General features: G+C 34.1%; 4 protein-coding genes and 1 pseudogene across 5 annotated transcripts in view; 2 read left to right on the top strand and 3 right to left on the bottom strand.

Moving 5' to 3' along the window:
- The first annotated feature begins 2,452 nt into the window (after positions 1 to 2,452).
- Positions 2,453 to 4,573, top strand: LOC122724847 (annotated as a pseudogene).
- Positions 4,574 to 5,962: 1,389 nt separating this feature from the next.
- LOC122724925 (UDP-glycosyltransferase 88A1-like) lies at positions 5,963 to 7,625 on the top strand. The gene has a single exon (XM_043961168.1). It carries the CDS (start codon positions 6,108 to 6,110, stop codon positions 7,527 to 7,529), a length of 1,422 nt encoding a protein of 473 aa, XP_043817103.1. The 5' UTR covers positions 5,963 to 6,107; the 3' UTR covers positions 7,530 to 7,625.
- A 1,238-nt stretch (positions 7,626 to 8,863) lies between these two features.
- Positions 8,864 to 26,587, bottom strand: part of LOC122724923 (putative disease resistance RPP13-like protein 1) — a 52,488-nt gene continuing 34,764 nt past the window's right edge. The window contains exon 3 of the mRNA XM_043961166.1: positions 8,864 to 13,059. Coding sequence (XP_043817101.1) covers positions 8,965 to 13,020 — 4,056 coding nt within the window. The 5' untranslated portion in view covers positions 13,021 to 13,059 and the 3' untranslated portion in view covers positions 8,864 to 8,964. The remainder of the gene's footprint in view (positions 13,060 to 26,587) is intronic.
- LOC110608164 (putative disease resistance protein At3g14460) overlaps positions 13,984 to 26,587 on the bottom strand; it is a 45,524-nt gene continuing 32,920 nt past the window's right edge. Inside the window, exons 3-4 of one of the 2 annotated variants that reach the window (XM_043961159.1) lie at positions 22,402 to 23,170; positions 13,984 to 15,803 (exon numbers count right to left, since the gene is read on the bottom strand). In XM_043961159.1, the coding sequence (XP_043817094.1) occupies positions 14,200 to 15,803; positions 22,402 to 23,170 (2,373 nt within the window). In that variant the 3' untranslated portion in view covers positions 13,984 to 14,199. Of the gene's footprint in view, positions 15,804 to 21,594; positions 22,379 to 22,401; positions 23,171 to 26,587 lie in introns of those variants that run through there. The other variant, XM_043961161.1, reaches the window with a different exon arrangement.
- On the bottom strand, positions 16,304 to 18,196 carry LOC122724924 (putative disease resistance RPP13-like protein 1). Its single transcript, XM_043961167.1, has one exon. It carries the CDS (start codon positions 18,141 to 18,143, stop codon positions 16,434 to 16,436), a length of 1,710 nt encoding a protein of 569 aa, XP_043817102.1. The 5' UTR covers positions 18,144 to 18,196; the 3' UTR covers positions 16,304 to 16,433.

The following is a 26,587-nucleotide window of genomic DNA, read 5'->3' on the forward strand; positions in this document are numbered from 1 at the left end:
TAAAAAAATAATTAATAGAGTATTTTATAAATTTAAAAGATTTAATTAGTAATTTTTTTAAATTATAAAAATTAAATAATAAAATATTTAACGTATAAAATTAATAAAAATTTAATTAATAAATATTTTAAAATATTAAAAAAATTTTGATATATTTTTTAAAATCGAATAATAAACTATTAAAAATGACTAAAAGATAATATTTTAAACTAGTGATCAAAGCATTAACTTTGCCAAATCTTTTTTATTCTTCAGCCGCCGTAATATTCCAACACAGGTTAAGGGAGATATTGCATCATGGTTAGGAGTGCATAAGCATTATTTCTTGTTCTTTTTCCCATTCGCTCCATTGAATTCATTTTTTATTTTCTTTTGTCAATTCTGCATTCAATCAACATAACAATATCTTTAATCTTTTAAAATATTAATTTAAATCTAAAATTTTGAATACATGCTTCTGAAAATTAATATAATTTTATTATACTTTTACAAGCAATTGAAGGGAGAAATTTGTAGATAATTAAAAATAATTTAGATTGTAAATCAATATTAAATTAAAAATACTTAAGTTTGCAAAGAGAAAAGAAAAGAAAATATAATGGGTGAATTAATTGTGAAAATGAAAAGAAAAAAGGCAAAAGAAAAAAAGAAAAAGAAAAAGAAAAAGAAAGCATTCAAGTAAAATTTCTCCAGATTAATTGAAGTACGTTTAGAAATATCCTAAATATAAGCAGTAAGTACACAAGAGTCGTAGTGTAAATATATAAATTTTCCCTTTTCACAGTAAACTTAACAATAAATGAAATTAGGAAGACAACAATGGCAACCCACACAAATGCCACCTATCAAGTATCAACCAACAGAGGGTAGAAGCATAATCAACAAAACTGAAAATTTTAGAATTAAAAAAAGCAAAAAATACAGAATGTCCAGCGGTGGAGATTACAAAATCCAGAAATAACAGCAAGTCGCTCTTCGTAAGAGCAGAGATGAGGATGCATTCTGGGCTTTTGAGATTCAAACCTTACAATCTGTTCATAAAACATAGCCGGGATCAATTCCATCCAAATCTGCAGAAGTTCTGAGCTCACTTTCTACCATTTTCCTGTTGATGACAAACTGAAATCAGCATTTAGCATAAGTTTCAAGACAGCCCATTGGAACCCATTCATTGCATTTCAATAGGAGAGCTAGGAAGCCACAGCTTTGAATACCTGTCACTATTACAAGAATATTGATGGTTAGATTATTTTATCCGATATCAGTAAATTTCCAGGAAACAGTAAGAGTTGACAATAGTTTTATCACAAATCATACAGAACGACAATTCGTATAATGGAAAATTTAAACAAAAAGAAAAAAGTTGAACAACAGAGGAGTTTAGAGAACTAAAAATGAAAAATTCCCCAGAAACTAAACAATTGTTATGATATTAGAAAACAACTGAAATGAATTGAAAAACAATCCTCACATTTGTTGGAGTACTGTGAAGTCTTGTTTAATTGCGTATAACAACGCGGGGGATATGAGAAATGATAGGCCAGTAGTCTCCCCCTTTTTCTTTTAAGCAACGATCCCGAAGCAGAGGGCAGTTGTCAATACATAGGCATTCAAGTGTAGCTGGGAAGCCCTCAGCTGGGAAGGACTGCAGTTTTGGGCACCTCCAAATTTCTAATTTTTCAAGAGAGATGAGCTTTTGGATACCCATGGATATGGATTTTAGATTCTTGAATCCAGCAATGAAGAGGTGGGTAAGAGAAGTGGGAAGCAGACAGCCGTCATCATCTGGGAAGGCATAACACTTAGAAAGTCTTATTTGATCAACTTCAGCTGTTTTAATACTTATTCATAGTACAATATTTTAGAAAAATTAGTGTTTTATTTATTTATCTTTATGATTTTTTTAATTGAGAAAATTTATTATTAAATTATAGTGAGAAGGGACCGATAAATAAGATTTAAAAATAGTAATAAAATTTGCATAAATATTAAAGAAATCTCTTTGTATGTGTGTTGAATCTACTCTTTGCTGGATTTTAAATTAAAGAAATTAAAGCCAATGATTTTTCTTATAATATTAAAAGTAAGTTCACCGTATCATCTTTAGAAAAATACCTTTTTTTTTTATAATCATGCCATAATTAATTTATATGAATAATAATTAATTTTTATAATATTATTTCAGGTGAATAAACATAAAATTAATTCCTAATAGACGTGCATAGTTTACCTCCACGTAAATATTCCACCAACCCATCTGTCCTCTGCATGCATATAAACACCAAGTGGCCAATGGTGACGCAAATATATATTTGCGTCACCAAACATTGACCACTTGGTGTCCACGCTAGAGCTTACCAAGTTCATACATGCCACCGAGCTTTCATTTACATTCACATACTCATTATCTCTGCTACTCACCGCGGTAGAGTGGCTGCTTCTCGCGTTGCTAATGTCTGCTGCCACCATTCTCTCATTCCATTTCCCTCACCTTCCCACCATAAATCAGCGGGGATTATTGTGGACACCTTTGAAATGCTCGAGCCGAGTGCTATCAAGGCAATTTCAGATGGACTCTGCACACCACACCTCTGGTTTACCGTATGCGTCTCAGTCATTGATAGTGACGAAGAATACTACTGATAGTGCAACGGATCAATGCTTAACCTGACGACTCTCAATGATCAACTTGTGTTTATCTCTATTAGAGATATAACCTGTTGGTGTAGCTACAAAACTTAAATCATCTCGATTTAAATTTAATTTATATTATTAATATTTTAATAAAAAATTTATTTAAATTATTTAAATTTAAACTATTTTCAACTAATTTAAACTATTCGAATTTATTCTAAATTCAATTATTATTATTTGAATAAAATTTAAATTTATTTAATTTTATATTTTTATATTAATAATTTATATAAAAAAAATTTATTAAAATTTTTCATTTAAAAAGTTTAATATTTTTAATAAATATTAAAATTTAAATTTTTAAATAAAAATATGTAAAAAAAATTTATAAATATTACTGTAAAATATATTTTAAATTAATTATTTATATAAACATATTCAAATAATAAATATCTATAAATAAAATCTAAAAAAAGGACCAAAAAGTTCAGCCTTTATGTTTTGTATGTCTAGAGTTATATTTTTGGAAAATTTTAAATTCTTGTAATTAATTGAAATAGGTTGAAAGGGGGTGATGAACTAAGAAGAACATCTTCAGGAATTCAATTCTATTTAATTTTAAATTGAAAATTAGGAGAAACTGAGATTGAGTCTTTGTTGTCAAATTGAAAATTTAACCCTTTATTTTTCCTCACGGTCTTTCATCCTTTTTTGAAGAAAGATTAATTAATTCCATTGCATGATGAAAAAACAAATAAGAAGATTAATAGTATTAGAAACTCAAGCTCATTTTAAATCCAAGTGCTAAAATTAGAGGGGTAACAGGTATTGCTGCTGATGTCGCTGCCACCATTCCCTCAATCTACTTCCACCATCTTCCCATAAAGACCCTCCTTTCAACCACCATCTTCACACAGCCATGAAACTCTCACTTTGGAGGTCATCCTTTTCACCAATCCTCATGTCCACCAAGCGCTTCCCTCCATGTCCAAAACCCACAAAATTAACGCATTCATTATGGACTTTCCTGGCTACTTCTTCTGTTTTGCTTCTCTTTCCATTGCCTCCCAACTTAACATCCCTGGCTACTTCTTCTTTACTTCTGGTGCTGGTTGTATTGCTATGTTCATGCATCTTCCGACCCTTCATCAAAACACTACCAAAAGGTTCAAAGATATCAACTCCTTTCTTCACGTGCCAGGTTTACCACTGATATTTTCCTCCGACATGCCTTTGCCACTGATTGATCGCAAGGATAAAGCCTATGGATACGGTCTGGACATGGCTTCCTGCTTTCTAAAATCACGAGGAATTATTATGAAGACCTTTGAATTTCAAGAGGCAAGAGCTCTCAAGGCAATATCAGACGGTCTCTGGGCACCCAATAGCACTGCCCCACCTGTTTACTCTATTGGCCCATTAATAGTGACCAAAAATGGCTGCCGAGTCAAAGTGTTATCTTTCTGTGCATGCTTTGGAAGCTGGGGCTATTCTCAAAGGAACAATTAAGAGAAATAGCTATAAAAGGTTCTTATGAGAAGATATGGTCTCCCCAAGTAGCAGTATTGAATCATATCTCGGTGAGTGGGTTTTGTAACTGAGTGTGGGTGGAACTGAGTGCTTGAAGCTGTGTGTGCTGGTGTTCCAATGGTAGCGTGGCCACTGTACGCAGAGCAAATGATCAACAGGGTGGTAATTGTAGAAGAAATGAAAATTGCTTTGCCAATAGATGAGTCCAAGAATGGGTTAGCAAATGCGTCAGAGGTGGAGAAGCGAGTTAATGAGTTGGAGTCAGAACCAGGTAACTCGATAACAATTGCTATGAAAGGATGCAGTGAGTGAGGGTGGTTCCTCTTACGTTGGATTGTCCAAACTGGTCCAGATTTTCTACAGATCCATCATATTTCTGTTGAGCTTGACTTATCATATCAAAATGTGATTGATCTTCAAGTGGTCGCGCGGTGTGGCCTGTGAAAGGAGCACAGAGGTGGCTTGCACTAATTCATGCCCCCATTACTGATAATATCTTTGTAAACTGTTGTTGTGTTTCCACTCATTTGCTTCCCTTCTCTCATGTCCTCTTGATTTTCTTTTGTCCCATTTTCTTTCATTTGGTCTTATTTTATATCATTTTAAGCTTAGATTGAGTACAGGAATTCATTTGGACTTAAAACTAAGTTGGGATGGGTTTTTGGAAAAGGAAAAAAAAGTTGGGATGGCTTTGTAATAAGACAAGAGTAACACAGGACCTAAAATTTTGAAAAGAAACAAAAGCATGTCCACTATTCCATTTAGAGCAAACTCACACGCTCGCAATTACTGTTGGCTTTTGTGTTAACACCCAAAATTAAATTACAATTTCATACGCCAATAAGGTCCCACATTTTTGGTAATTTTTACCTATCATCTTTAAATTTTAGTAGGTATTTCATTGCCATCCCTGAAATTCAATTTCAATCATATAAATTTTTAATTTTAATTTAAAAAATCATTTTAAAAATAGTTTCTCTCCTCACATGAAATATATTTTACCTCACTTTATTACTTTCTCTCATATTTTACCTCATAGTAAATCTAAATTTTAAATTATTATTAACTATTATTTTATTGATAAAAATAATAATTTTATAGGAATCCCAAAATTTAGTAGCGATTTGTAACCCTTTATTATTATTATTATTTTAATCCTAATTTCCTTGAAAAACAAAAAGGATAAGAGCAAAATTCCAAAGATTTGACAACAATGGACTGAAGGATAAAAGCAATTGCCGTTTGCCCTTTATTATCATTATTATTTTAATCCTACTTTCCTTGAAAAACAAAAAGGATAAGGGCAAAATTCCAAAGAGTAGACAACAATGGACTGAAGGATACAAGCAATTGCCGTTTGCCAGAGTCTGTCATGTCCCCTTCCACGTGTCTCTTTTTCAGTAAATTTAGCCCTCAACGGAAACCACAGACTCGTCGTAGGATCACTAGAACAGAAAAAATAATAAAAATTATTGGGTTAAAGTATAAGATGTTCATAATGATTCAATAAATAAATAAGTAAAAGTGAAGCATTTATATAAAAATAATTATTTTTTTTAGAAAAGAAAATTCACTAATTTAATTATCGGTTTTAATTACCTATTTATGGCTCCATAAGATAATTTTTAGATAATTAAATTCTTTTGTATGTAACAGGTGCGGCCTATACAATAAAAATTTAAGAGTCTAAAAATTAAAAAATAATAATAATTTAATACTAAGAAAGCACACAAAAAAATGTAATTTGAATTATAAAATTTCTCCAAAAATTAATCATGCAATTAGATCTATCAGAACCCCCATCATCCACCTGCAAATTTTCTCTATCTCCTTTCAGCCAGCCCGTCGAGGGACTACGTCAGTGTTCCATCTCCCATCTCTATCCATAACTTATCCACAACCTGGTTTACACAAAGCATCGTTTCGTTTCATCGATCGAGCAGATGGAGAGCCCAGCTATGGTTGATGCGGTGGTTATGTTTCCATCACCGGCCATAGGCCACTTCATATCTATGGTAGAGCTTGGCAAGCTCATTCTTACCTTCCAACCTTCTCTTTCCATTCACATACTCATTGTCTCCGCCCCTTACAGTGCAGGCTCCACTGCCTCCTATATTGCTGATGTCGCTGCCACCACTCCCTCAATCTCCTTCCACCGTCTTCCCACCATTACCCTCCCCTCCTCCACCAACACACACTATGAAACTCTCATCTTTGAAGTCCTCCGTCTCAGCAATCCTCATGTCCACCAAGCCCTTCTCTCCATCTCCAAAACCCACAAAATTAAAGCCTTCATTATGGATTTCTTCTGCTTTTTTTCTCTATCCATTGCCTCTCAACTTAACATCCCCGGCTATTTCTTCTTCACTTCTGGTGCTGGGTGTCTTGCTGCTTCCATGTATTTTCCGACCCTTCATCAGACCACCACCAAAAGTTTCAAAGACATGAACACCTTTCTTAATTTGCCGGGTCTCCCACCAATATCTTCCTCCAATTTTTCATCGGCAGCAAGTGATCGCAACAATAAAGCCTACGAATATTTTCTAGACATGGCCTACTGCTTTCCAAAATCAGCAGGAGTTATAGTGAACACCTTTGCAGTGCTGGAAGCCAGAGCTCTCAAGGCAATATCAGATGGACTCTGCATACCTGATAGTACAACACCACCTGTCTATTGTACTGGCCCACTCATTGCGACCAACAATCAAACAGATGGTGACACCGAGTGTTTAAATTGGCTTGAGTCGCAACTAAGTCAAAGTGTTATCTTTCTGTGTTTTGGAAGCTTGGGGCTGTTCTCAATGGAACAACTGAGAGAAATAGCTAGTGGGTTGGAGAGAAGCGGCCAAAGATTCTTGTGGGTAGTGCGTAATCCACCTTCTGATAGCCAAAGTTTAGACATCTCAGCTCTGCCAGAACCAGATTTGAACTCATTGCTTCCTGATGGTTTTTTGGATCGCACCAAGGAGAAGGGATTGGTGGTGAAATCATGGGCTCCCCAGGTGGCAGTATTGAATCATAAGTCGGTAGGCGGGTTTGTGACTCACTGTGGATGGAACTCGGTGCTTGAAGCAGTGAGTGCTGGAGTTCCGATGGTGGCTTGGCCTCTATACGCAGAGCAAAAGTTCAATAGGTTGATGTTGGTTGAAGAAATGAAAATTGCTTTGCCCATGAAGGAAGACGAGAAGGGGTTTGTAACTGGGTTGGAGGTGGAGAAGCGAGTTAATGAGTTGATGCAGTCGGATTCAGGTAAGTCGGTTAGGGAGCGAACCATTGCTATGAAAAACGCAGCAAAGGCAGCACTGAGTGAGGGTGGATCTTCGCGTGCTGCAATGTCTAGACTCGTCGAGTCATGGAAGCATTAACGAGTTGAGTCAGGTCGGACATCAACCATGAAATGTCCTAGTAGAACTATCAATAAAGATTATCTTGAGAATTATAGAATATTATAATGCGTGTCATAGCCACCCTTTCCTATTTGGAGCAAACATGACCCCTTTATTTATTCTCGAAGCTTAAACCCTAAGAGAAAACCATTATGCTTGAATCGATTTTGAGGCCCTATGAGTTTGAGATCAACTTAATAAAACAACATTTTTAAAAAAAAAAAGAAATTTCATGATTTATTCAATTAGACGTAATTAAAATAAATTATAATTTAATAAATTAGTCATGATAAATTTTTATTTTATCCTCATTATGAAATTCAATTTTCTGTAGTAATCATTAAATTTAATTATTAGTTTGAAATAATATTATAATTCCACCATTAAAAAATTGATGGAGCAGTGATTAAGAGTCTGTCCAGACTGCAGCACCAATATATACCGACTATTACCATCAGCGATATCAACCAAGGACGGTATGGGCATAAAATATATGATACTAGATAAATCAAAAAAGAAACATAAATAAAAAATAGAAGACACCACAACCAGTTCTCGAGGAAACCTCACTGTAACTCCTGCTATAGTGTGAACAATTTCTCCCCATACCATTACCTACCAAACCTAAAGGGGTGGAAAGCAAAAGAAAAACAATGACAAACTTAAATTAATTCAATTTTAACTAAATCAGTTATAATTAGTTTTATTTTAAACTGAAAGAAAATTGGTTAATTGACTTGGCTTAAATTTTTATATTTTTTAACTCAAAATTCTACCATGCAAAAACTTAACAAGTTAGGTCTAAACTAAACCAAATCAATTCTCTCCATTGCACTCCGATCCTAAGACCCAAAATATTAAGTTAAAAAACTTGAGGATAGACTATTACACAAGGAGTTTAGAGTCTCAAATTTCCTGATCCAAGACAGATTAGTAATCTTAACATTTTCCAACTTTCATGATCATCATCAGTGCATCCCACCAAAATCTGCAGAGTTGTTGAGCTTAGTTTCTACCATTTCACTGCGACAGACATAATTCAATAAGTTTCAGTACCTGAAAGGGAGCACCTAGATTCCTTTTTGTTCCCATGAAGCTGAAATTTCCTGATCATGTATAGCAATAACATGGATGGTCACAAATTGAATAACGGATAAGTTGATCAGAACACCCAATTTGTTCCTCTGCCATTAACATCTTGTTTAAGAGAAAATAAAGTAATAGAATTCAATTCAATCGTGCTAAAAAAATCCATGAATTCAGAATCCAATTAAATATGAGTATTTGAAATAATTGAAAGGTCAACTGAATTGAAAAAAAGATGCTCACATCTGTATAATGCTGCATTATTTCAGAATAAGTACTACAGGAATATTTACCTGATTGTTGGAGTGCTGCAAAGTCATCTTTAATTTTATACATCAACACAGGGGATATCAGAAATGATAGGCCAGTAGTCTCCACCTTTATCTTTTAAGCAACGGTCCCGCAGCAGAGGGCAGCTGTGAATTTCTAGGCATTCAAGTGTAGCAGGAAGGCCCTCAGCTGGGAAGGACTGCAGTTTTGGGCACCACCAAATTGATAATTTTTCAAGAGAGGTGAGCTTTTGGATACGCATGGATATGGATTTTAGATTCTTGAATCCAATAATGCATAGGTGGGTAAGAGAAGTGGGAAGCAGAAAGCCGTCGTCATCTGGAAAGGAAATAAAATCTCCAGTTGACTCCACGTTCAGAACCAAACTTCTAAGAGAGACGAGTCTGTGGAGTCCCCACTCTAGCATTGGCTGTTTCATATTCAAGCACTCTCGAATATGAAGGGAAGTTAGGTTAGGGGGTAAACAACCTTCTCCTAAGGACTCCATACCTTCACATACTGATATATCTATAGATTGAAGGGAAGTGAGGTTTTGCATCTGATTGGGTAGAGACCTCAAATTTTTGCACCAGGAAATTTGAAATGACACAAGCTTGGGGTTGGGCAATCCCATCTCTGGGAACAACTCTAATTGATGACAGCCCCCTATTTCTAACTGTTGGAGACTCTGAAAGTCTTGCATATGATTGGATAGAGACCTCAATCCTTCACAGTGAGCTATTGTTAAAGAGATAAGAGAAGGGAGAGGCAATTCCTTCCCTGGAAACGACTCTAATTGAGGACACTTCTCTATGTGTAATTCTGTAAGATGAGAAAGCCCACAGTATAGCGAGTTTAAAAATTGTGGCGTCCAGTTGTGAATTCGAAGAGTCTTAAGGGAATATGGAAACTTTCCATTTGAAGAGCATCTCAGGGATTCACATCCAGAGATATACAATTTCTCGAGCTGAGACGTCTCGCCACTGTAATCACTAGGACACACAATTCCTTCCGGCATAGACTCCAATGATTCACAGCTCGTAATACGAAGACGTATCATGTTGTGCGGCAAACCCCCTGTTGGGAAGGAGACTAAACTTCTACATCGCCTTATAGTCAAATATTTGAGAGATTTGAGGTCTTTCAGTTCACTTGGCAACTCCTTCAGATTTGGACACTCATATATGTTCAAAACTTCAAGATTGCAAGGCAAAAGCCCTGGCTCTCCATCTACCAACGACACAAGCTCATCACATAACGCGATTTCCAAATACTTTAGACTAGTAAGACAGGTGGCATTAGTCACACTCCTGAGAATTGCCTCTTGACATCTTCTAATAGAGAGTGCTGTAAGTGATGGGAGAACTTTTGGTAATTCAACCAAAAGCGGGCAATCAACGATAAAAAGTTTTTCCAGTGAAGGAAGGAAGGTGGGCAATTTCCCAACCAACTTGGGACAATTTCGTATTTGGAGTTGATGCAGCTTAGGAAATTTTGGCACAGAATCTTCATCCAGACCATTAGACCAAGCCCACAGCTCCCACTCACCCATACTTCTAATCTCTAGTTCTTCCAAACAAGAAAAACATGAATCATCCTCATAAAACTCAACACCCACTTCTTTCACTCCTCTCATATCTCCTATGCTCAACTTTTTTAACGACTTTAATCGTCCAAGTGGTGGCAATGATGTCATTTGGCGACACTTCCGTAGCTGCACCTGCACCATGCCAGAGAATGAAGGCTCACCCAGCCATGATGGGAATTTCCTACCACCAAATGATGTAATTGATAGGCTTGACAGACTTTGATATGGCTGAATTGAGTTGAGAACTTGTTCTTCATGACTTGGGTTTCTCAAATCATCAAAACGTTCATCCGCTTCAGCCCATTCCAAGTGCAACTCAGTGATACCAGGCTTATCCTTCAAATTGACAAAACCCGCATCTCGAATATCTGCCACTTCCACATTCTCTAAACTTGTAATATGAAGCTTCCCTCGAAGATCACAAAGTTTCTTTAGCTCCGTGATCCGACCATTGCTTTTCCCCACGATAAATTTGGTCAACACGCAGAGACTAGTCAAATTACCAATATGTGGCGGCATCTCTTTCAATTTCCTTGTGCCAATAATGTCAAGATGCTGCAAGTTGAGTAAATTACATATGCCTTTAGGTAAATCAATAAGCTCATCACAATCACGCAACTTTAATGTCTGTAAGTTGAAGAGTTTATCCACTGATTCAGGCAATCCTTGGATTGGAGTATCAGATAGGTTAAGGTAGCGTAAGTGCTTTAATTCACCAAAAGAATTTGGCAACTCCTCAATCTCATAACCAGCTAGAGATAGTGACCTTAAGCATTTTAATTTTGGCACCAACTCATGCACCACCTTACTAGTAATGTGGCATCTAATCCGATCCTCCCGCACGGATAAAAATGTGCGCAAATTCTTCATTTCACAGAAGCTTTGAAATCTTTGAAAAGTGTTCATAAAATGAGGAATAAATGAAGAATGTCTAATCTTTGCAAATGATTTTGCATTCTCCAACTTACCAACCATATGCAAACATATTTCTCTGCTAACAAAGCAAGCTAAATCAACAATTAGGTCATGCATTATATATTTTGATTTATTATCATTTGATTGTTGAAAAAATGATCTTGATAATAAATCATCAAAATATTTATGACCCAAACCTTCACTATCTTTCATTTTCTTCTGGTCATACAAGAAACCCTCAGCCATCCACAGCAAAACCAATTCATTCCTATCAAACTCGCGATCCTTTGGTAATATTGCGCAATAAGAGAAACATCGCTTTAAATGAGGTGGAAGATGAAAATAGCTCAACTTCAAGGCTGGAAGGATATTGCTCCTATTGTCTGGTAATTCCCACATCTCACTGCTCAACACTTCCTTCCACAAATCAGGATTTGGTTTACCCTTTAAGATGCCTCCAAGAGCTTTTGCTGCTAAAGGTAATCCTCCACATCTTTTGACAATCTCCTCACCCATTTGTTTCAGCTCCAAGTGCGCGTCAAAATTATTTGCTCCCAAAGCATGCTGGGCAAACACAGACATGCATTCATTGTGTGACAGCTTCTTAAGAGCATATGCTTGAGTCGTACCCATCATTAATGAAACATCCTGACTTCGAGTCGTGACGATAACTCTGCTTTGAGGAGCCCCTGCTTCAAAAGGACCCCAAAACAGAGTCCATTCCTCATAGTTCTGGGTCCACACATCATCTAGGACAACTAAAAACTTATTTCCAGACAACTTTTGCTTCAATTTTACCTGAAGCACATTTAAATCTTTATCATCACCACCATCACCCAGTTGAAGAAGAAATGTTTTTGTGACCCTGGAAACATCAAAATCTTCACCAACAGACACCCAGGCTTTTAAATCAAACTCCAACATGGGATCATTGTAGACTAGCTGAGCTAGAGTTGTCTTGCCAAGGCCTCCCATCCCAACTATGGAGATCACAGATACCTGGGCATCACTTGTCTCAGCATTCAACAATTTCAACATCGCCTTCTTATCTTCCTCCCTACCATAAACCTTTGCTTCATTAACCAAAGAGGTTGCGGGTGGTCTTTCTGTCACATGGCTCACCCTTCTCGTAGTATATTCTGCTAAACGGAGTTCATCTTTCTGCTTTATGATCTCATCTAATCTAGCACTAGTTTCCACTATTTTGGCAACCATCTCAACATTGAACTTAATAGTATTTAGATTTAGATTTCCCCCACCACACATAACACAGAAAAACTCGTGTACCTTATTCTTCGGATGAACAGGTTCCTCTTCCAACTTGCGTTGCTGAACCTCCGTGGCAAGTTCATCAATGATATCCTCCAGGTCGTAAGCCAGGTCTCTGAGATCGCATAACCAGATCTCCACCAATCTATTTGCCGTCTGCTTCTCGTCTGCATCTTCAAGCACCGCATAAATTCTTTTGAGAATCTTTTCCCACTTCATGAGTTGAGCCAAGACTTGACCTTGGCCTACGTATTTCCTCAAGTCAATGGAGTTCAACCTGTCGAGAAGCCCCTGAAAGCAAACAGAAAGGATAGAGCCAGCAGCAGCTACCGCAAATTCCATAGCAAAGAATGAGTTGTAAGAGAAGAAAGAAGCTACGAACTCTGAAGATGGAAAGAAAGAGTTTGCAAACACAGTTATAACTTTTGTGAATGATCTGAGAAACTAGGAGGCGAAAATGGGAGGCCAAGGTCTAGTGCTATTATTATTAATAATTATAAAATTAATTATGTTTTTTATTATGTTATTATTTATTAATGAATTAACAAAATAAAAAAAATTAATGAAAGACTTCTTTTAATTAAAAGAAATTAGTGCAAGAGGTCCTTTCTCTGCCATTACATAATGTTTTCTTAGAGATAAGTCTTATTTTGTATTTATTCCTATTTTACAATATATTTTTGGTCTGTTTTGCTCCATTCTCTTTTCGATTTTGAAAGATTTGGTGGATGGAGGAGTGTAAAGTTCCTCGGTTATCAAAGTTGCCGATGGAAGATTATTGCTTTTAAAAAATAGATATTCAAAAAATATAGCTGCTGGCAATGAATATCCTGAAGTAGAAATGAGTTTATTATTATTAATTTATTTTTTTACGTAAATCTGAAAACAAAAGATTTTTGTTCTTTATATTATTGAACTGTGAAGATCTTCTTATTGATTACAAATGTGTATCAAATTGTCATTCTAGCACTAACATCTCCTTATCAGCATTTGGAGAAGCCTATTGTATCCATCATATTGCCTAAATTGGCCAACAGTTGAAGATGCATTTGGGTTAAGAAAATAAAAAATTTTCTTGTATAATGACTTCATTGACTAGTGGAAGTTTTGGGAGGAAATTAGTGTATAGGTTATTTTCTCCGCTATTACATAAAGTTTCCTTGGAGATGAGTCATATTTTATATTTATTCTTATTTTTAAGTTTATTTGTTTTAAATAAAATATAAAATACTTTAATTATCCTAGAATTTTAACACTATACTGTTATCAGCAATTAAATAAATCATACATTGATGGTTAGATTATTTTATCCGATATCAGTAAGTTTCCAGGAAACTGTAAGAGTTGACAATAGTTTTATCACAAATCATACAGAACGACAATTCGTATAATGGAAAATTTAAACAAAAAGAAAAAAGTTGAACAACAGAGGAGCTTAGAGAACTAAAAATGAAAAATTCCCCAAAAACTTAAAAATTGTTATGATATTAGAAAACAACTGAAATGAATTGAAAACAATCCTCACATTTGTTGGACTACTGTGAAGTCTTGTTTAATTGCGTATAACAACGCGGGGATATGAGAAATGATAGGCCAGTAGTCTCCCCCTTTTTCTTTTAAGCAACGATCCCGAAGCAGAGGGCAGTTGTCAATACATAGGCATTCAAGTGTAGCTGGGAAGCCCTCAGCTGGGAAGGACTGCAGTTTTGGGCACCTCCAAATTTCTAATTTTTCAAGAGAGGTGAGCTTTTGGATACCCATGGATATGGATTTTAGATTCTTGAATCCAGCAATGAAGAGGTGGGTAAGAGAAGTGGGAAGCAGAAAGCCGTCATCATCTGGGAAGGAAATAATATCTCCACTTGACTTCATGCTGCCAATGCCCAATTTTCTGAGAGAGGTGAGCCTGTGGAGTCCCCACTCTAGCATTGGCTGTTTCAGATTCAAGCATGCACCCATGGAAAGCATAGTTAGGTTTGGAGGTAAACATTCTATTGAGCACTCTATAGCTGCTCCACAATCTGACATATTTATAGATTGGAGGGAAGTGAGGCTTTGCATCTGATTGGGCAGAGACTTCAAATTTTTGCACCGATGAATTTCGAAAGAGACAAGCTTGGGATTGCGCAATCCCATCTCTGGGAACAACTCTAATCGAGGACAGTTGCCTATTTCTAACTGTTGCAGACTCTGGAGGTCCTGCATGTGATTGGATAGAGACCTCAATCCTTCACAGCCAGCGATTTTTAAAGAGATAAGAGAAGGGATGGGCAATTCCTTCCCAGGAAAGGATTCTAATTGAGGACAGTTCCATATTTGCAAATCTGTAAGATGAGAAAGCCCATAATATAGCGAGTTCAATAATTGTGTCGTCCAGTTGTGGATTTCCAAGGTCTTCAGGAAATCAGGAAACTTTCCATTTGAAGAGGAACCCAGAGATTTACATCCAGAGATACGCAACTTCTCGAGATGAGACGTGTCGCTGCTGTATTTACTGTGAGACACAATCCCCTCCGGAAGATACTCCAAAGCTCCACAGTTTTGCAGACTAAGACATATCAAGTTGTGCGGCAAACCCCCTGCTGGGAAGGAGACTAAACTTCTACATTGGCTTATTCTCAAATCTTTGAGACATTTGAGGTCTTTCAGTCCACTTGGCAACAACTTCAGATTTGGACACATATCTACCTCCAAAACTTCAAGACTGCATGGCAATAGCTCTTCTTCTCCATCTACCAATGATGCAAGCTCAAGACATTCTATAATTTGCAAATGCTTTAAACTAGTAAGAGAGGTGGCATTAATCAAACTCTTGAGAATTGCCCCTCGACATCTTCTAATAGAGAGTGCTGTAAGTGATGGGAGAACTTTTGGTAATTCAACCAAAAGCGGGCAATTATTAATAACAAGTTTTTCCAGGGAAGGAAGGAAGTTGGGCAATTTTCCAACCAACTTGGGACAATTATGTAGTCGAAGTTCATGCAGCTTAGGAAATTTTACCACAGAATCTTCACTGAGACCATTTGACCAAGCCCACTGCTCCCACTTACCCATATTAACAATCTCTAGCATTTCCAAACAAGAAAAACATGAATCATCCTCATAAAACTCAACACCCACTTCTTTTACTCTACTTGAACCTTTTATGCTCAACTTTTTTAATGACTTTAATCGTCCGAGTGGTGGCAGTGAAGTAATTTGATGACAGTTGCTTAGCTCCACCTGCACCATGCTAGAGAATGAAGGCTCACCTAGCCACGATGGGAATTTCCTACCACTAAATGATGTAATTGATAGGCTTGACAGACTATGATGTGGCTGCATTGAGTTGAGAACTTGTTCTTCATGACTTGGGTTTCTCAAATCATAAGAAAATTCATCAGTCCATTTCAAGTGTAACTCGGTGATACCAGGCTTATCCTTCAAATTGGCAAAACCCGCATCTCGAATATCTTCAACTTCCACATTCTCTAAACTTGTAATATGAAGCTGCCCCCGCAGATCACAAAGTTTCTTCAGCTCTGTGATCCGTCCATTGCTTTTCCCCACGATAAATTTGGTTAACACGCAGAGACTAGTCAAATTACCAATATGTGGTGGCATCTCTTTCAATTTCCTTGTGCCAATAATGTCAAGATGCTGCAAGTTGAGTAAATTGCATATGCCTTTAGGTAACTCAATAAGCTCATAACAATGATGCAACTTTAATGTCTGTAAGTTTAAGAGTTTATCCACTGATTCAGGCAACCCTTTGATTAAAGTAATCTCCCCACATAACGACTCCAGGATAACAATGTCCGCAAGTTCTTCATTTCATAGAAGCTTTGAAATCTTTGAAAAGTGTTCATAAAATGAGGAATAAATGAAGAATGTCTAATCTTTGCATATGATTTTGCATTCTGCAACTTACCAACCATATGCAAACATACTTCTCTGCTAACAAAGCAAGCTAAATCAACAATTAGGTCATGCATTATATATTTCGATTTATTATCGTTTGATTGTTGAAAAAACGATCTTGATAATAAATCATCAAAATAATTTTGACCCAAACCTTCACTATCCTTCATTTTCTTCTTGTCATACAAGAAACCCTCAGCCATCCACAGCAAAACCAATTCATTCCTATCAAACTCGCGATCCTTTGGTAGTATTGCACAATAAGAGAAACATCGCTTTAACTGAGGTGGAAGATGAAGATAGCTCAACTTCAAGGCTGGAAGGATATTGTTCCTATTGTCTGGTAATTCCCACATCTCACTGCTCAACACTTCCTTCCACAAATCAGGATTTGGTTTACCCTTTAAGATGCCTCCAAGAGCTTTTGCTGCCAAAGGTAATCCTCCACATCTTTTGACAATCTCCTCACCTATTTCTTTTAGCTCCAAATGGTCGTCAAAATTATTTGCTCCCAGAGCATGCTGGGCAAACACAGACATACATTCATTGTGTGAGAGCTTCTTAAGAGAATATGCTTGAGTGGCACCCATCATTAATGAAACATCTTGACTTCGAGTTGTGACGATAACTCTGCTTTGAGCTGCCCCTGCTTCAAAAGGACCCCAAAACAGAGTCCATTGCTCATAGTTCTGGGTCCAAACATCATCTAGGACAACTAAAAACTTCTTCCAAGACAAATTTTGCTTCAATTTTACCTGAAGCAAATTTAAATCATTGTCACCACCACCATCTCCCAATTGATGAAGAACTGTTTTCGTGACCCTGAAAACATCAAAATCTTCACCAACAGACACCCAGGCTTTCAAATCAAACTCCAACATGGGATCATTGTAGACTAGCTGAGCTAGAGTTGTCTTGCCAAGGCCTCCCATTCCAACTATGGAAATCACCGACACCTGGGCATCACTTGTCTCAGCATTCAACAATTTCAACATCGCCTTCTTATCTTCCTCCCTACCATAAACCTTTGCTTCGTTAACCAAAGAGGTTGAGGGTGGTCTTTCTGTCACATGGCTGACCCTCCTATTAGACTCAGCTAAATGGAGTTCATCTTTCTGCTTTATGATCTCATCTAATCTAGCACTAGTTTCCTCTATTTTGGCAACCATCTCAGCATTGAACTTAATAGTATTTAAATTTAGATTCGCCCCACCACACATAGCAGAGAGAAGCTTGTGCACCTTATCATTTGGACGAACAGGCTTGTCTTCCAACTTGCGTCGTTGAACCTCCGTGGCAAGTTCATCCATTATATCCTCGAGGTCGTGAGCCAAGTCTCTGAGATCGCTTAGCCAGATCTCCACCGATTGGTCTGCCGTCTGCTTCTCCTCTGCATCTTCAAGCACCACATAAATTCGCTGGAGCATCTTTTCCCACTTCTTGAGTTGAGCCAAGACTTGACCTTGGCCTACGTATTTCTTTAAGTCAATGGAACTCAACCTGTCGAAAAGCCCCTGGAAGCAAACAGAGAGGATAGAGCCTCCAACAGCAGTCGCAATTTCCATGGCAAAGAGTGAGTTGTGAGAGCAGAAAGAAACTATGAAATCTCAAGATTCAAGGGAAGAGTTTGTAAACACATAGCATTGGAAGGAGAAAGGAAAGAAAAAAAAGGGAAATGCAAGGCTTCTCTGATGCTCTATTGGTGTCCCGCCAAAATATTTTTTAATATTTAATAAAATTTAATATTTTTAATATAAATATAATTAAAAAATTAATAAAAAAATTGTCTTTTTTAATAAACTAAAATATCAATTTATCTGGAGTTTAAATATATTTTAATTAAATTTGTCTTTCTATTTAGTTTTTGCCTTTCAATTTTAATTGCACTAAAAAATTTTTATAATGCTAAATTAGACAAATGGTATATTTATAAATTATATATTATAAGAATAAAGATTATTTTTATTTTACATGAGATATGTTATAATTTAAAAAAAAATAAATAGATTTAAAATTTTAGTAATTTTTTTTGTTTTTAATAAGTTTTTATAAAAATTAATTTAAAAGGAAAAAATCTTTTTTATTTTATTTTTTATAAAAAATATGTAATGTTACACATATTACAGTCATTATTTTGATTTTTCAATTTTATAAGGTGAATGGAACTTTTCACATTTTTTTTATTTTTTAAATCAATTTTAATTTAAATCAATTTAAAAAGGAAAAATTAGTTTATTTTATTAAATATATATTTAATATTACACTTTATACAAAACCAACTGTTTCTTTCATTATGTTCTTGAGAACTAAGAGAATTATATGTATGAGAAAGATAACCCTAAACACGTGATTAGAGCTTAACAGAAAATAAATAAATAAAATCTTAAACACATTATTAGAGCTTAACAGAAAATAAATAAATAAAACACAAAATAAAGTTACAAAACGCAGCAAATAAAACAATGGAAACGATGCTGTATTATATTCTTTACACATTTGGACTTCCAATATGATAGCTTTTGAGATTACAAGCTTACACTCAGTAGAATATTAATATTACTGTATTAATTTATTAAAATAATAAAAAATTTTATTATTAAATAAATATATACGATATTATTAAATTATTTTTATTTTTTATTTAAATATTAATAATAAAATCTATTAAAATATTAATATATTAAAATTATAAAAAATATTTATTATTATATAAATATAATAATAATATTATTATTAAATTAATATAATATAAATATATTATTATAATATATTAATAATTAAAAAAATAAAACTGTTCAACGGTGCTATACCATAATTTTAAAAAGATAAAAAAATAAAATAAATAATAGTATGGCACTACTAAAATATTATTTTTTTTAAAAAGAAAATCTTAGCATTTTTATAAAACGCGACCGAAAAGGCTGTTGGAATCATTTTTACCGCACATATCAAATTCAAATCCATAGATATTTAGTTTTTAATCTGCCAAATTTTTTTTATTTTGAACCTAAATCCACAAAACCCCCTCTATACCTCAACAATCTGACACAGAGATAGATTGAAGGGAAATGAGGCTTTGCATCTGATTGAGTAGAGACCTCAAATTTTTGCACCGGGAAATTTGAAATGACAAAAACTTGGGGTTGGGCAATCCCATCTCTGGGAACAACTCTAATTGATGACAGTTCCATATTTCTAACATTTGGAGACTCTGGAAGTTCTGCATGTGATTGGATAGAGACCTCAATCCTTCACAGTCTGTGATTTTTAAAGAAACAAAACAATAGAAGGGATGGGCGAGTCCTTACCAGGAAAGGATTCTAATTGACGACAATTCCATGTTTGTAAATCTGTAAGATGAGAAAGCCCATAATATAGCGCGTGAGGGAATCAGGAAACTTTCCATTTGAAGAAGAATTGAGGGATCCACATCCAAAGATATGCAATTCCTCGAGATGAGACATCTCACTACTGTAATTACTGTGACACACAATTCCCTCCGGCAAAGACTCCAAAGATCCACAGTTTTCCATACGTGCGGCAAACCCCCTATGGGAAAGGAGACTAAACTCCTACATTGGCTTATTTTCAAATCTTTGAGAGATTTGAGTTCTTTCAGTCCACTTGGCAACTCCGTTAGATTTGGACACAAATCTATTTCCAAAACTTCAAAGGTTGCAAGGCAAAGGGCCTTCCTCTCCATCTACCAATGACACAAGCTCACGACATCCTCTAATATAGAGCGCTTTAGGCTAGTAAGATAGGTGGAATTAGTCCTGCTCCGAACTGTGACCTAACATCTTTAAATATAGAGTGTTATATAGTATTGTAATCGAATCGAGACAAATTGAGTTTTGTTAAAAAATTTTATAAGTTTGAGCTCGAAATCAACTCGAATTCTAATATTTAGTTCGAACTCGACTAAAAAATTAAATACCATAATCGAGCTCGACTTGTATTCACCCTTTATTTTCTTTTTGTAAATTCTGCATTCAATCAACATAACACTATCTTTAATCCTTTAAAATATCAATTTAAACCTATAATTTTGAATGCATGCTTCTGAAAACTAATATAATTTTATTGTACTGTTACAAGCAATTGAAGAGAAATTTGTAGATAATTAAAAATAATTTAGATTGTGAATCAATATTAAATTAAAAATACTTATGTTTGCAAAGAGAAAAGAAAAGAAAAATATAATGGGAGAATTAATTGTGAAAATGAAAAGAAGAAAGGCAAAAAATACAGAATGTCCAGAGGTGGAGAGTACAAAATCCAGAAATAACAGCAAGTCACTCTTCGTAAGAGCAGAGATGAGGATGCATTCTGAGCTTTTGAGATTCAAAGCTTACAATCTGTTCATAAAACATAGCCGGGATCTGCTCAGTGAATTCCATCCAAATCTGCAGAAGTTCTGAGCTCACTTTCTACCATTTTCCTGTTGAAGACAAACTGAAATCAGCATTTAGCATAAGTTTCAAGACAGCCCATTGGAACCCATTTATTGCATTTCAATAGAAGAGCTAGGAAGCCACAGCTTTCAATACCTGTCACGATTACAAGAACATTGATGGTTAGATTATGTTATCCGATATCAGTAAGTTTCCAGGAAACTGTAAGAGTTGACAATAGTTTTATCACAAATCATACAGAACGACAATTCGTATAATGGAAAATTTAAACAAAAGGAAAAAAGTTGAACAACAGAGGAGTTTAGAGAACAATAAATGAAAAATTCCCCAAAAACTTAAAAATTGTTATGATATTAGAAAACAACTGAAATGAATTGAAAGCAATCCTCACATTTGTTGGAGTACTGTGAAGTCTTGTTTAATTGCGTATAACAACGCGGGGGATATGTGAAATGATAGGCCAGTAGTCTCCCCCTTTTTCTTTTAAGCAACGATCCCGAAGCAGACGGCAGTTGTCAATACATAGGCATTCAAGTGTAGCAGGGAAGCCCTCAGCTGGGAAGGAGTGCAGTTTTGGGCACATCAAAATTTCTAATTTTTCAAGAGAGGTGAGCTTTTGGATACCCATGGATATGGATTTTAGATTATTGAATCCAGCAATGACGAGGTGAGTAAGAGAAGTGGGAAGCAGAAAGCCGTCATCATCTGGGAAGGAAATAATATATCCACTTGACTTCTTTCTGCCAATACCCAATTTTCTGAGAGAGGTGAGCCTGTGCAGTCCCCACTCTAGCATTGGCTGTTTCAGATTCAAGCAATCCCAAATATGAAGGGAAGTTAGGTTACGGGGTAAACAACCTTCTCCAAAGGACTCCATACCTTCACATAGTGATATAACTATAGATTGAAGGGAAGTGAGGTTTTGCATCTGATTGGGTAGAGACCTCAAATTTTTGCACCGGGAAATTTGAAATGACACAAGCTTGGGGATGGGCAATCTCATCTCTGGGAACAACACTAATTGATGACAGTTCCATATTTCTAACTTTTGGAGACTCTGAAAATCTTGCATATGATTGGATAGAGACCTGAATCCTTCACAGTGAGCTATTGTTAAAGAGATAAGAGAAGGGAGAGGCAATTCCTTCCCTGGAAACGATTCTAGTTGAGGACACTTCTCTATGTGTAATTCTGTAAGATGAGAAAGCCCACAATATAGCGAGTTTAAAAATTGTGGCGTCCAGTTGTGAATTCGAAGAGTCTTAAGGGAATATGGAAATATGGAAACTTTCCATTTGAAGAGCATCTGAGGGATTCACACTCAGAGATATACAATTTCTCGAGATGAGACGTCTCGCCACTGTAATTACTAGGACACACAATTCCTTCCGGCATAGACTCCAAAGATTCACTCCTCTCATATCTCCTATGCTCAACTTTTTTAATGACTTTAATCGTCCAAGTGGTGGCAATGATGTCATTTGGCGACACTTCCATAGCTGCACCTGCACCATGCCAGAGAATGAAGGCTCACCCAGCCATGATGGGAATTTCCTACCACCAAATGATGTAATTGATAGGCTTGACAGACTTTGATATGGCTGAATTGAGTTGAGAACTTGTTCTTCATGACTTGGGTTTCTCAAATCATCGAAACGTTCATCCGCTTCAGCCCATTCCAAGTGCAACTTAGTGATACCAGGCTTATCCTTCAAATTGACAAAACCCGCATCTCGAATATCTGCTACTTCCACATTCTCTAAACTTGTAATATGAAGCTGCCCTCGAAGATCACAAAGTTTCTTTAGCTCTGTGATCCGACCATTGCTTTTCCCCACGATAAATTTGGTCAACACGCAGAGACTAGTCAAATTACCAATATGTGGTGGCATCTCTTTCAATTTCCTTGTGCCAATAATGTCAAGATGCTGCAAGTTGAGTAAATTGCATATGCCTTTAGGTAACTCAATAAGCTCATCACAATCACACAACTTTAATGTCTGTAAGTTGAAGAGTTTATCCACTGATTCAGGCAATCCTTGGATTGGATTATCAGATAGGTTAAGGTAGCGTAAGTGCTTTAAGTCACCAATAGAATTTGGCAACTCCTTAATCTCATAACCAGCTAGAGATAGTGACCTTAAGCATTTTAATTTTGGCACCAACTCATGCACCACCTTACTAGTTAAGTAGAAAGAAATGAGTTGTAAATTTTTATAGAAAGAAATGAGTTGTAAATTTTTATAAAGAGAATGAGTTGTAAACTTTTATAAAAAGTATTATAGTAGGAAATTGTATTTTTTAAAAAAATTTAACCACCTACTAGTTTTTAAGTAGTACAAATAACTTTTAAATGAGTTGTAAACTTTTATAAAAAGTATTATAGAAAAAAATTATACTTTTAGAAAAAATTTGACAACGTACCAGTTTTGAACTAATATCTGTAATAGATGAAAAGATTATAATTTTAAAGAGTTTAAATATAGAGATATTTAAGGATTTATTTTTAAAAATATAAAAATTGATCCGTCAATTGATCTAAAATTTAAAAATCAAAATATAATTTATATAATATAAAATTTTTATCTAAATTGAAAATAATAGATATTTAAAATATTTATTTTTATTTATACAATTGATTAACAAAATTATGGATAAAATGATCTTTCGATCAAATGATTATATAGAGATTTAAGTGTTTTATTTTAAAAAATAAAGATTGATTTATTAATTATATTAAAATTTAGAGATTAAAATATAATTTACTCTTTATTATATAATATATATATTGCAGGATTGGTAATAAAATAATTTTTCTTTATTTTATATATATGTGCATTTTTATTATGCAAAAAGAAAAAAAATATTATAATTAATATAATTATTTGTATAATATTAATATTTATTATATTAATGAAATAAACATAAAAAATTAATTTATTATACAATATATATAATAATTAAAATATAATTTTAAAATATAATTACTTTTTATTCTATGTATAAATTTTATCATATAATAATGAATATTATAATTATTTAATTATTATTTATAATATTTTTAATTTATATATTTTGTATTGTAATTTTAAATAATTTATTAATATAAAAATTTTAATTTTAAAAAATTATAATTAATAAATTGTAAAATTACCATATGATTTAAATAAAATTTAGAGATTTATTTTTAATTAATATAACAAAGATCGATTTATTAATTATATTAAAAATATTATAATATTTTTAATTAATATATAACAAAGATCGATTTATTAATTACATTAAAATTTAGAGATTAAAATATAATTTACTCTTTGTTATATAATATATAATATATATAACAGTATTGGTAATAAAATAATTTATTTTATTTTATACATATGTGCATTTTTATTGTACAAAAAGAAAAAAAATATTATAACTAATATAATTATTTGTATAATATTAATATTTATTATATTAATGAAATAAATATAAAAAATTAATTTATTATACAATAAATATAATAATTAAAATATAATTATTTTTTATTCTATGTATAAACTTTATCATATAATAATGAATATTATAATTATTTAATTATTATTTATAATATTTTTAATTTATATATTTTGTATTGTAATTTTAAATAATTTATTAATATAAAAATTTAATTTTAAAAAATTATAATTAATAAATTGTAAAATTACCATATGATTTAAATAAAATTTAAAGTTAAAACAACTACCACCTGATTGGGAATAACTTTTATATTAAAGCTGATATTTAATTGTTTAATATCTATTAACTATCAATTGTATTCAATTACTAAACCAAACACCCCTTTATTTCTTTAATTATAAGTACTATTACAAAAAATATCATCTATTAATTTTGAAGAATATATTAATATTTTTTAATATTTTAAAAAATTTATTAATTAACTTTTTAATTAATTTTAAAGGGGAAGTATTGCAAAACAAACATCTAAAACACCATTGATATAAAAGAATAATTAATAGAGTATTTTATAAATTTAAAAGATTTAATTAATAAATTTTTTTAAATTATAAAAATTAAATAATAAAATATTTAATGAGTAAAATTAATAAAAAAATTAATTAATAAATATTTTAAAATATTAAGAAAGTTTTGATATATTTTTTAAAATTGAGTAATAAACTATTAAAAAAAGATATTTTCCTTAATTTTATGCAAGCTATACAAGATTCTAGACTATTTTGGACATGGCAAAGTATATTTTGGACATGGCAAAGTATATTATGGGCTTGATAAGTCCTAGAAAAATGGATTCGTAGAATATCAATAATTAGAACTCTATCTTATGCAAGTAGGAAAATTAAATCCCAATAACTTTCTCTCCAATCTCTATAGTGAACTGGAGCTATCAATACGTTAGGTATCCTAATTGTTAGATACTGCTTCTTACTCTTGGGACATCCAAAAATTAAAAGGAGTTTTTAAAAATGTTGAAATCAAAAATATTATGGCAATTCTGATCAATCCGTTTAGAGGAGAGGATGAACTTGTCTAGCAATTCTCGAAATTAGGAGAATATTTAATTAAATTTGGATACCAAATAGCTTGTGATTTAAAGGGCAGACTTATAGGTCAGAACAAATCACAATAGATCAACACTGTTCCAAATAGTGATATTTAGACTTGGTAAGAGTTATGGAAGCTAAATGTAACGACCCGAAAATCGGACCGCTACCGGCGCTAGGATCCGGGTCGGCTTAAGGCCGCCAAGACCCGTAGCAAGCCTGACTTGCAACCTGAAAACCTGTTTAATCCCATACATGATCACAACATACAAAAAAAAATTAAAACTTTTCTTTCATACATCCAACTCAACCTGAACATACACTGCACATAGCCATAATCATAATCATGATCCCTCTGTGGGATCTCATCAATGCCCCAATGGGCGATATATCATAAGATGAGTTGGCTTTCATGAACATAATAAAACATTTTTGATCATGTAATAAAATGGATACCTCATACACAATGTCAAACACAATATCTAATCCTCAATATCATTACATGACTGAACTGTACTTTTACATAACATTAATACATCTATCATGTCCACACTAACTATTACATACACGTGACGTCATTTCTCTTGTAAACCTCCTGGTCTACCCTGTACCTGCAATCCTGGGGAAATGGAGAGGGGTGAGCTACTAGAGCCCAGTGAGCAGAATAATAAAACATTTAAAACATATGATAACATGAAATGCATCACATCACAGCTAATCACATCAAGGATGAACTTGTCACCAATAGCCCTCTACATGGTCCAACTGTGCCAGAACGTAGAATGGGTCCTGGTCTTTCCCTTACATATCATAACATAACAATGTCCAACTGTGCCAGAACGTAGAATGGGTCCTGGTCTTTCCCTTACATAGTGCCAGCGAACGTAGAATGGGTCCCACTGGTCTTACTTTCCGTACCGTACATATCGTATCGTCATATCATAGATCGAGGGCTATGGATCATTCAACATTCATCCACATCAATATCAAAATGTGCAATGCAACATATTCGTGAATACTAATGCAAGCAACCTAATTCATCACATGGCA

The sequence above is a fragment of the Manihot esculenta genome, chromosome 10, assembly GCF_001659605.2.
Source record: "Manihot esculenta cultivar AM560-2 chromosome 10, M.esculenta_v8, whole genome shotgun sequence".
Taxonomy (NCBI): Eukaryota; Viridiplantae; Streptophyta; class Magnoliopsida; order Malpighiales; family Euphorbiaceae; genus Manihot; species Manihot esculenta.

Coding starts and splice junctions, on each gene's coding strand:
- LOC122724925 (XM_043961168.1), top strand. CDS start 6,108: ATGGAGAGCCCAGCTATGGTTGATGCGGTGGTTATGTTTCCATCACCG.
- LOC122724924 (XM_043961167.1), bottom strand. CDS start 18,143: ATGGAAATTGCGACTGCTGTTGGAGGCTCTATCCTCTCTGTTTGCTTC.